This window comes from Pterocles gutturalis, unplaced genomic scaffold (genome assembly GCF_000699245.1).
Source record: "Pterocles gutturalis isolate BGI_N339 unplaced genomic scaffold, ASM69924v1 scaffold10856, whole genome shotgun sequence".
In the NCBI taxonomy this organism is placed as follows: Eukaryota; Metazoa; Chordata; class Aves; order Pterocliformes; family Pteroclidae; genus Pterocles; species Pterocles gutturalis.
The window spans coordinates 4451-16458 of record NW_010100411.1 but is presented as its reverse complement, the minus strand read 5'-3'; the positions used below and the strand labels follow the sequence as shown (position 1 = coordinate 16458).

The window sequence follows — 12008 nt, the reverse complement described above, 5'->3', positions numbered from 1 at the left end:
GCGGTTAAAGATATAAGTGCTGCAATGATTCTCTATTGAAAGATGAAGTAGAAAACCCAACCAGAACTCAGAGAATCACTGCCACCTTATACACATCTCTCCACAAATATGGATTTAAGTGGCTTTTTGCTAAATTGCAACCTGCAGGTGAATGGCTGGAGAAGCCATTACCATCAGGTTCAGCCTTGCGAGCGACTGAAAAGCTTCTTATGATTCCCAGGCAGAGTCCCAGGGATATCTGCTAGAGATGTGGTGGCCTCTTTACAGCACTTCACAATGAGATAGCTACTCTGCGTTGCTTATGATCTAACATAGAACAACACATCATAATTTTCACAATTACGTGGCAAGAGAACGATTGTACCCTGTGTTTTTCATCTGTGAGTCACCTCACTTAGTTACACGTGGTAAAGCAATGGAGCTTTGTCTTTACCAGTCATATAGTTAAGCACAGTTTGTTTTGGCTCTAGGGGTAGAACTCAATACTGAAGCATCCAATCCCACTCACAACAACGAAGGAAACAACTGATTTGAAAACAAATCTACTTGGAGATAAACATCACCAATGATGTAAATTATGAGGATTCTATTAACTTTGACAGTAAATAGCACAGGCTGTAAATACACCAATTTTATGAAAAAAATTAAGTGTTATTAAATTTTTAAGTATTCTCAATGGATTTTCAATCTGTATATATTGTAATTTCCATGCAAAAGATGAACAATGACCAGAAAAGCTGTCTAGCCTTTTCTTTTCCAAATCAAGTAACAAACTGACCCAGCAGTCCTCATTCTTCTTGAGTTCAACACATAGGTACCAACTGGAAATCTCCCACCCATTGAACCGTTCATCCAACTTGTTACAACAGATCAATGTATTTTTGATAGGAAATATTTTTAATGTTCTATTTTTACACATTTTTCCTGCTTTCTAGGGTTTTTTGAACATTGTTTGAATAAATAACATTGTTTGAAGATCAAACAATGAGATACAGCTCATTTAAAGTACACATTTATACAACACAGTTGTCAAGCATGATGACTTTACCATTGGAAACAGATTTTTCAAATCGGTATAATTCAAGAGGGCTAAAGTGATATAAATAATGCCCCAAATGGGAACAAAATGTTAATTCAGGTCAAATAACTGCTTTATCTTCATCTGAAGTTACTACTTTCTTCTTCTTTGATTTAAATAAAATCAACAAAATATTAATCTTTTTAGAAGTTGGTCAGTTACCTGTTATTCTATGCAGCAAAGAACAGAAAAGTGCAGCTTAACTAACCAAGATAAAAACAAAGGATTTCGTCTTTGCCAGATTGAAAAAAAATGAAAACAAGAAAGTAACATGCTGTTTAGAGTGTTACTAGATAAAGTATTTAAATTTTTGGTAATGAAAACACTGTACTGGGTGTCTGTGGCAAGGTTTTGGAAGTGAAGGGGCTGCAGAGGTGGCTTATGTGAGGCAATGGAACAAGGGAATAACAAAGTCAGTGGAGGAGAAGGTGCTCCAGGACTGAGCCAGTACATCCCCAGGGGGACTGTGGCCCATGAAGGACCCATGCTGGAGCACAGGAGAAGAGTGAGAAGGAAGGAGTGGCAGAGGGAAGTTGCTGCGCCCTGACCCGATCCCCTGCATTGCCTGTTTCCTTGCTGAAGGGACTGAGTGTGACCTGCCGAGGTACCAAGGGGGAGGGGAGGAGCCTGGAGTAATGTTCAGCCTGGGAAAGTGGGAGGAAAGGTGTTTTAGTGCTTGCCCTGTTTCCCAATACCTGATCAGTAATTAAATATTTACGCTAATTGGCAATAAATTAAGTTAAATTTCCCAAGTTGAGCCTGTGTTGCCTGTAACAGTAATTGGTGTTTTCCCTTTCTTTAGTTTGACTCATGAGCCTTCTCACTCCTGTTCCTCTTATTTCTTCCCAGTCTCTCCATCCCACTTGGAAGTGGGGGGTGACGAGCAGCTGGGTGGGTGCTTGGCTGCCAGCTGGGGCCAAGCCAACACAAACATCAACAGTAGGAACAACTTCTTATCGTAGCTCCTAAGAAAAAAATACAGCAAAACCCTCCAAGCTCCCCATGCTGTCTGAGTTTACACCCAGTCAGGTCATATTACATTCAAAATTGCTACAATCATAAAAAAATCCTATTCTTTACTGGTCACATATAAGTGATATAAAGATACCACACTTCCTTCATAAAGCACCATAGCAGACACTTTCCCTTGAGAAAGTCCAATGAATCTTTTTAGATATCGAAGTGTAAGCATGCAAACTTCAACATGAAGCTACTGCTGACGAACTGACCACAACCCCCATTCCCTGTCCCCCTGCATTGCCGGTGGGGAGGAGTTGAAGAAATCATGAGTGAAGCTGAGGAAGAAGGGACGGGTGGAGGGAAGGTGTTTGTAAAATTTGGGGTTTTTTTCTCTTTATACTACTCTGATTTGACTGGTAACAAATTAAATTGATTCTTTTTTTTCCCCAAGCCAACTCTGGTTTGCCCATGACCATAACTGGTGAGTGATCCCTCCCTGTCCTTGTCTTGAGCCAGGAGCCTTTTGTTATATTTTCTCCTCCCCATCCCACTGGAGGAAACGAGTGAGTGAGCGGCTACATGATGCTTAGTTGGCTGGGCCTAAACCACAACAGCTGGTCAACCTAATAATTTCTCTCACATCCCAGATGACAAACTGATCAAGCAACTGTCCAAATGGTACATGAAACTTAATGAAGTATATACATCATACCTAGTTCTCATATAACATGGTTCATTTTTCAGTCTTGCTGAAGGTTATAGAGCACACCAATATCTCTATTTTTGTAACTTGGCAAAGAGAAGAATAGACAGTAGGGTGGACTCAACCTAAAGCTAATATGCAAAACCGTGCCAGACCTGGGAAAGGGAGCCTGGACTCAAGTTCCAGTCCAGAGCTCCACATGGTTCTGCTGCAGCTATTGTATTAAAAATACTAGACTAATATACATTTAAATAAAAAGATCTTTGTGCCTTCCATTCAAATAATTCAGAATTTCCTCCAGACAAAAGAAATACAGCATTTATGCATTCCAAAAGGAAGATGCTTTAAAAAAATTTGTGATTCAGCACAGAGCATTTGTCACAAGCAGCTACACCCTACGCCAAAAGTAAGTACGAAAATTGGTTCTCTCTAAGACTGGCTTTCTGTTCTGCTGCAGGAATGTAACTTCCAAACCTGTAGTCAATCTGAAATACTCCTAAGAGAAGAGCCATTTGCTCAGTAGAAATCAGTTTCTATAAGCATCCCAGCTACAGCTCACCCATAATCCAGACACAGCTAGAGCTCAGCTTTAAAGATTTTTTCCTCCTTTTTACTTTTTAGATATTTTGGATATTCAAAACACTTGAGAATTTCTTCCTCAGAGTGGTTGGCTTTTCGCAAAATCACATATGATTAATCTCTTGTGATTTCAAGGTTGTCATTTCCTCTCATGATATTGGATAGTTCCAGAGGCCAGAACAGAATCCTACAAACTATATGCCCTCCATGGCTGCAATAACTTTAATCAGGGATTTGAATTCATAACCTTTTTTTTTAATCCCCCAACTAGGAAAATTATAGGATTAAAGTTTCATCAAAAATGTATTGTTGTTTCAAAATGCAGTAATAAGAAAGACTCTAGAAGCCCCACTCAGGAAGAAATATGATACCTTATACAAAAAATACGGTAAGGAAACTAGGTGTTTAAATAACAAGCTGTGTGTTCTTTAAACTAGGTGTTTAAATAAAAGCCAGTAACAGACTGAATACTGGATTACCATTTCAACTCCAGTAGATGACTTCAGAATAACAAAGCAGTAGCATTACTACAATAATCAGTTAAATTCCCTGAATCGCTTCAGACTCAAAACAGTTCACTGGACTAAGAGGGAAGGCCTTGTCCCTCTCCTGCAAATGCCTCCCAAGCAGCAGCCTAAGCAATCCACTGAGCATATCACTCTGGGTGTGCAGGATACATAACAGCAGCTGCTCTTTGGTAGAAGAAGAGAATTTTTATTATGAAGTGTCAAAGCCACATTTGAACATGGGATTTACAGTTATGTGGATAAAGGCTCTCTGAAAAAATTACATCTCTTGAAGTAAGTAGGGCCTAGGAACCTGGTAATTTGTTAATTACATTATTAACCTTACAGCAATATGATTCAAGAGTGCTCTTTTTAAAGCCATACCTTATATCTGACTAATGCTTTTGATCCCCCTTAGTTCATTATTCTGTGTTAGTGTAAATGGAGCTTCGCTTCATCATACATATAACCCTCCAACTTACACTTGAACAATTTAACAGTGAAGTAATTCTATTGTTCTGTCAACATTTCATATCGGTATGGCAATAGAGGAGCATGTTAAGTCAGTCTGGTTTCCCAGACCAGATGAACACACTGCTGTGTGAACAGAAACCCAAAACCACACTTTGATGAGCAGCCTTTAGCCAGTGTCCCTGAGAGACGCAGTACATTCCCATCTCTAATCAAGTACTCACACACCATATCTATAAGAGAGTTGTTTTCACAGTTTAACAAGGATAAACACAATAAACAGGAGCAGAGTCTGAAAGATTTAAAACTCTGCCCTGGAAATGCGATCTGCTCCCATCAAAGTGGTATTTACATGGCTGGAAACAGCCACCACTTTAACGAAGTTGCACACAAAGCTGTTCTACTCTTCACTGAAAATTCAAGCCTTCTATGAACCCATTTTTTACTTCACTTTTTAATGAAGTAGAGAAGACTCAACCACAATTCCAGGAATTCATCCGTCTGAGTCAGGGATAGTTTCACATATTTAAGAAGTGTATAAAAGTCAAATTGATGATTTGGCAGAAGAAATTGGAAACCTAAAAAAAAAAAGAATGTGACTACGGAAAATATTTAAGAATTATAAATCAAATGGTGAAGTGAAGGAACAGAACAAATGAATGAAGAATGGATTTACAGAGCAGACAATACTGACTTGCTATAAGTATGAAATGGAAGAACCCGAAACCGTACTCTATGAGGTGAAAAATGGGATGTGGAACTGTTGGAAGAATGAGGAAGAGTTGGGAGAATGACAAAAAGGCCTAAGGGAATACAATCTAAAGTGATAGAAATAGTCAAAATGTAGAACAGGCACGTAAGAACAGTGGAGGTGGTTGCTCATGCAGCAAAAATGCAAAAACACACCAGTACCAACATTCTTAAAATACTCATATTCCCTGTGGTCAAGACTTGGGTCAAATACTGCATTGCCTAGAGCAGGGAAGGCGTCCCCAAGCTTGGGGAAGACCAACATGAACTCCACCCTAGCCTAACTCTTCACAATGTACTTTAGGTTGACACAGGGAAGGGGAAAAAAGCAAATTTTTATTACCATATGACAACAAACATTGTTGAGAAGCAAATGAGACACGTTGATAGCTTTATTTGCATACAGCAAGATACTCGGCAGACTCACGAAACAACAATCTGCCAATTCTTTGTGAAATCTTCCCTATTTTATTGTATTTTCTTTTTGCATGCACTCTTGACAATTCAACCTCCTTAACATCTGAACCCTTTGCCTGCTCAGAGCAAATGGCTTCTGTGACTCAAACAATGTACAGTAATGCCAGAGACAAAGGTACTAATTTTACTCTTAGAAATTCATAACTCTTAGAAATGAGCTTTCATAATTTGAAGATGTCTAAATTTGCATTCTGGGGATGAAGATTAAAAAAAAAAAAAAAGTAAAGCCTTCTAGAGAGACCAAGTGAGAAACTGCTTTAGAAAGCACAAGTTTTCCAATACACTTACCGTCCGAAAAACTTCACAATTGGGGTAACAATAATGGCACCCACAAGGCCACCAATGGCAAAAATAGAAACAGTTATGGACCAGAGGAGAGTCAAGGTGCTTTCGTCCACCGAGAAACCGTATCTTCTTTCCCAAGTTTCATTGTAAAACTTCTTGATATACTGAAAGAAAATGCAGCATAATTATACATGTAAAAATCACACTTTAAGAACACGACCGAGAGAAACAGAATAAAAGACCCAGTAGCTTGTTCGTAGAAATCACTCTTGCTCTTCTATCTCCCTCCTTCAAAAAATGGAGCTTCACTTCTGGAACAGACTAGAACAGCCAAAGCATACATACATTTAACTATATGCAAGTCATAAACAAGGTGGGGAAAGAAACACAGGTAGACATTAATGTAGCAGAGGCTTATAAAAGAGAAATTCCTATAAAGCAAGGATGTTACCACTTAGGTCATCAATACAACATTAACAACAGTTTGTTTTAGCCTCACTATGTACACATATAGAAACATTTCAGCCCAAACTGGGGCTAAGGGCTCAGACACAGAATCACACAATGGCTGAGGCTGGAAGGAACATGTGGAGGTCCTTGTCCAACCCCCCCTGCTTAAGCAGGGCCAAGCAGAGCCAGTTGCCCAGGACCGTGCCTGGAGGTTTTTGAATATCTCTAAGGAGGGAGATTCCACAAAATCATGCCACCCACACTTGACGAGGTACTACATGCCAGCTGAGCTCCGCTAACTGCTCATGTACGTGCTCACCTCAGGCAGGTGATGTACCACATCCTAGCATAACAGTCTTTTGGACAAGGCAAGGGAAACTGCACTGCCTAGCATTTTCCATGACTTTCAAAAAAAGAACATGCACAAATGCTTAAATGCTAACTACCATTACCCAACGATCATCGACCAGTTTTATGTTAAGAAGAAATAGTTTTACTGCTTTTTCATGGATCTATAGTGCCAAAAACTTGGAGTAGCAGGTAGAGGCAAAAATGTCTTGAAGTTTAAGTTGGTGAATTGGCAGAAATGCAAGGCAACAAAGAGGAAGGGAGCTGCGACCAACTCCTGCCAGATCCAACACAACTAACATCAAGAGAAGAGTTTGGCTTGCCGTACAGGACACAGCACCAAAAGCCATATGTTGATAGGTTTGGGGTTATGTAGGGGAGTTCACATGTAACTTAGGAAATTCCCTGATACATTTTTAAAGATGCTTAAAAAAGTTATAGAAATAGGAATCCTTTGGGCAAAACCCTATACTGTGCTCACCATGAAACAACATTTACCATCTCCATTTTACATTTCAGTTCTAGAATGCATATCTCAGATTTGGTCAAAATTAAGTGTCTTTCACTAGTTTATTTCTTCCAAAGGGCCAGTATTGTAAAACTGAGCAATTCTACAAATTCTTTATCATAACACTAGAAAAAAAAAGGCAATTGAAAACAACTATCATTCATGGACTGAGGGAAGAAGTCATTGTACTTATGACACTGCTGCATCTGGCAGCCATACAAAACTAAGGACCTACTAAGCCGAGCAACAAAAGATAACATTTTTCTCCCAAAGAATTTACAGCCAAGACAACTGTTAGAGAAGGGAGGCAAGAGGTGACAACTGTTGATTAGATACTGACGGGGGGAAAATAAGCCCACTACATTGGTCAAAAAGAGCTAGTCATCTGATACCATTGAAATTATTAACCCCAAATCACTTTTATAAGTACATTATAGCTTCTCCCCTTCAAATCTACATAAGCTGCTTTTTGAATGAAGTTCAGGCTGCTAAACAAGGTAAGCAATTTCTTTTCAGTAACGAAGATGTACCAAACATGAAATCAGACACCTAAGATCCTGATACAAATCTATCTACCAGACAAGCTGCTTCTCTTAAGAAAAGAAAACCTGAAACCTATGTTCTAACTCTTCAGCCATCCCAAGACCTACCTTTTTCTCCCATGGCAGTTTAATTTCCTTAACAGCCTTCTAATGAAGGCCCTTCCAGAATATCTTTTGCAAGTTCAAGTGCCCCTTCAACCTCTGGAGAACTCCAATGGATGCCTGAGTTCTCCTTTGCAAAAGCTATGCCAGCTCTTCCTCAAACTCTCACTTTTCTACTACAGTTTCCGCTAGTTTGTCAGGAACAAATAACTAATTCTTAGCATATATTTTACAAGCTTTCCCCAAAAAACCTACTGTTTTCTTAAAGTCACGTTAAACCCCCCAAACTCTCTGTTACTGAGGCTATTTAGAAAGAAGCTGAACTGTGATATGAAGCCTATATTTAGAGATATTTTTTTCAGTCTTGAACAAATGTGAATGTATTTTGGCAACCTAACAGAAAATTATCACTAATTTTATTTCATATCTCTACTGATATTTCAGCTTCTCCAATACATCTCTTATAAAGGAGGTTCCAGCATGGGACCTCCCCAGACTTTTCCAATCCGAACTATAAATTCAGGTTTCTTGTTCTGTCCTTGTATTTTCTGAACACACTTTTTCAGCTTCATCTTTTGGCCTTATATCCCCAAGCCCTCTGTCTGGATGTTTTTTTGTGCCCACCATACCAGACTCCAGGATCAGCTCACCTTTTTAGCCTTCAGTGTGTCAGAGTGTATATTCTCTTTCTGCTTTCCTCACATAAGCACAACTGCAGGTTTTTGAAGGATGCTTCAAACAGCTTCCCTTCCCTGATGTTTAATTACATCAAAGTTTCTTCATCCTTCTAAAATTCAATGATGTCATAGCTCCAGTATGACATTTTTATGTAGTCTCTGTATTGCCTGCAGAGATATCACCTATTTACTTTCTTTTTGGTCAAGCTACTCCCGTTTCAAAACTGAGCAAAGATCCAATGCCACTGTGGTGTCTGGTGCTCTGGCAAGGATACGGTACCAGGCAGTCACTACTGCAGAAGGGCACGGCATGCTTGTGCAACGCTCTCACTCGTTCTGTGCCACCACCACCCCCTCGACAAGCTCTACAGTATCACAACGTTTCATCTTGGCACTTTTCCCCAGTTTGTTCTCAGATTTCCTCCACCATGTCATAGGTACTAAATTATCCTGGGGCAGCACTCAGCAGGATAAGCCTAACACCAATTCTTTCCTGTTCAAACTGGGAATTTCAAGCTTCAGGTATTCCAGCCTTGGACACATGGACCATTCGATTTGAGGACTTCATTTAGTTTGAAACACTACCTCTCCAAGTGCAAAGTACCTAAGAAAGGTGGAGACAGAACATGCCACTTAAAGTCTTCCTTCTATCAAGTTTCTAGTAGGCCTTTTGTGCCCTGAATTAAAAGGACAGGGATATTTCTCTCATCCTATCTTACATGTTACTATACAAAGAGACAGGGGGAAAAAAAAAAAAAACCACAAAAAAGAAAAAAGGCAATTTGTCACTTTGTCCATTTAGGAGAATCTCACAGTAAACTTCCAAATGAATCTGCCATTAAATCAAGTAACACATCTTATCTCTTTAACACCAATACTCAGATTATATTTAGATTCAGATATCTCCTTGTTTATTTGAAGTTAATTTCTGATAGTAATGAATACTAAGAGAAAACATTTTTAGAACACTATTAGCATTTCTTGCTAACGATAACGGCTAAAAATAGTATGCAAATTATCTTCCCCTTGTGTTATGACTGATTTTCTTAGCATAGCTTTGTTATTTACAAGGAGACATAAAATAACTGCAAATATTCAAGAAAAGAAAGTACAAACTACAACACTCAATAGTAACAGATAAATGTGCTGGCATGTACATCACCCATGTGTGGATTCCCCTTGACAATAAATGGGATGCTAATAGCACCTACAGGTTTTGAGGAGTTGCACACGAAAATGAAAAATGAAAGAATGAAACAAATCTGATCCAACAAATCCACTGGATTTGAATCCAGTGAATTACGTGGAAAGGTTCCTTTGGGATTTTAATCAGTTGTCTGAACAACAATAACGGCACAAACCTGTATAGAAAAATTTTAGTCCCTAAACAAAGCCGACAAGGAATGGCAGCTGACTGATACCAGTATCTTGTATTCTGCTGCCTCAGCCCATTAAGGTAGTAGTGTTAGGGTGGTAAATATAAGGGATACATATTTTTTTATATATATAAATACAAGGAATATATTTTAAATATGAGAGAAATATTTTCCTCGTCTCTTTAACTGTAAATAACTTATATTAAGGGAAGAGATGAGCTAGTCTTCAGAGAAGAAAAATGACGTTACCCATAGTTACAAGGGTCACACACACAGTGACAACTACTGAACTGGCTGACACAGCAGGCTATACATTTTTGCAACAGTCTCACTATCCCCGAATCAGCTCTAAAAGGAATGCAGAGCTGCAGCTGCCCACAGGAAGGGGCCAAGAGCTGCACAGCAGTAAGTAGCAGAGGCTTTGCTTCCCGTACAGAGCACAAAGCACATCATTGTTCTGTAGACCTTGCCCACAACCAGTCCATGGAATGAATTGTAGAATTCATCTGAGAAAAAGACAGCTTCAACTTGTATTCCATTAAAGCATTTGTGTTCTCACTGCCAAATGGTCCTATATGTTTTTAATAAATTCTGGTAACTCTTTGAACAAGCCCACAGAGACTTCTAATTCTGGGTTTCTCACGTGGTCAAGCGCTCCGTGCAGTGGGAAGGCACACCTGCAATGGGCCACTGCTCTTTCCCACAGAAAGGCAGGGGACCGAGTAGGAACCAATCTCTGCTCTGAGCAGAGCTGGTGCAGTTTACTTTCCCCTTGCAACAAAAGGGAAGTTGGACTGACTCGACCTTATAAGATGACCTGCAGGACAGTTCATTGGTGAGAACTGCAGGGGTATTCCCCTGTGGTTTGAAGAGCTGGCACAACTTTCAGCACTGAAAGGAAAGGCACACAGGAATTTACAAACAGTTCTTTGATGCTTCAGTCTTAAATTAACTTTGCCCCCCGCCGCCGAGCTCAGTCATCGTGCTCATGTGTTCAGATCCTGGAAACATCCCATGTTCTAGCCAGCAGTCATTATCCAGCATTTTTTCAATGCCTCACAAAGCATCATGCAGTCCTTCTCTAAGGTTGCAAGACTTTAGACATCAAAAGGAATTGTAGTGAAATAAACAGGGACAGAAGATGCCCAACAACCTACACAGAGATGCTCACACAATGCAGGCTGTAAGCTGCACATCACCAGAACAAGTTATTTGTCCTACCAAGTTTATAAATGAAACTCAGACTACAGCTTTTCAGAATTACTGCACTCCCCATATAACCTCTGACACTCTTACTAGAGTCCTGTTTATCTACAGCTAAAAGCTGCTCCCCTTTGGTTTTTCTCAGTCACCTCACATCAGTATTCCCAAAAGGTCACCTTGAAGCAGACCAATTTGGTGACATTCAGGGGAAAACAGACGGGGCAAAGGTTCCTTTTCTTGTGCTGCAAGAAGCACAGCTGTGGTACAGCTTGCTCCTCCACACCACGGCTACAAACAGCGCCTGGACTCTTCCCTGCAACCTGATCACTGCAGCTCCAAGAACAGGAAGGTGGCCTGTCCTAGGTAAACAGATGACACAGATTAACCCTGGGGCTAGAGAGAGGACCAGAAGCCACACTGGTATTTTGTTCTTGAACTACACAGCTATGTATTCCTTGTAAGTAGGGCTACTCCTTAGCCCTAGATAATGAATAAGAATGACATGAAGTTCTCAAACTCTGAAACACCATGCTGCAAAAAGGGAGACTTTGTCATACCTGTCAACAGCATGACCAAAACCACCATCAGCATGGTGCTCAGTTTCAGTCCAAAAGCAACAGTAAAGGTTTCAAGCAAAAATGGACAATCGTGGAAGTGTTACTAACCATGATGCACGGAATTTAGCACTCGTCACGGTACAGCTGCACCTTCAGCCTCACCCACACTCTGGTCATCACTATAATCTATCACACGGTTCAAACCTAAGTGTCTGAGTGTTGCCAAACAGCACGTCCTATCATCCTTTCTTTCTTTTACTCCTGCAGAAAGCACCAGGAGCACTCTGATTACCAGGACAGCCCATTTTTTAAATGGCACTTAAAAGTTTACAGATCAGATCATTCTCAGTGCTCCGCTGACAGTACTGAGGCAGTGCAGGAAGGATGTTTACCTTCAGGACAATCAATGTTATTGCTCACAGAATTTCAGCTTCCT

General features: G+C 40.0%; 1 protein-coding gene across 1 annotated transcript in view; it reads right to left on the bottom strand.

Annotated features, from left to right (window-relative positions):
- The window catches only part of LOC104466330 (solute carrier family 2, facilitated glucose transporter member 9-like), a gene marked incomplete at both ends in the record, with an annotated part of 16371 nt that overhangs the window by 3080 nt on the left and 1283 nt on the right, over window positions 1-12008 (bottom strand). The window contains one exon of the mRNA XM_010079717.1: window positions 5813-5973. Coding sequence (XP_010078019.1) covers window positions 5813-5973 — 161 coding nt within the window. The remainder of the gene's footprint in view (window positions 1-5812; window positions 5974-12008) is intronic.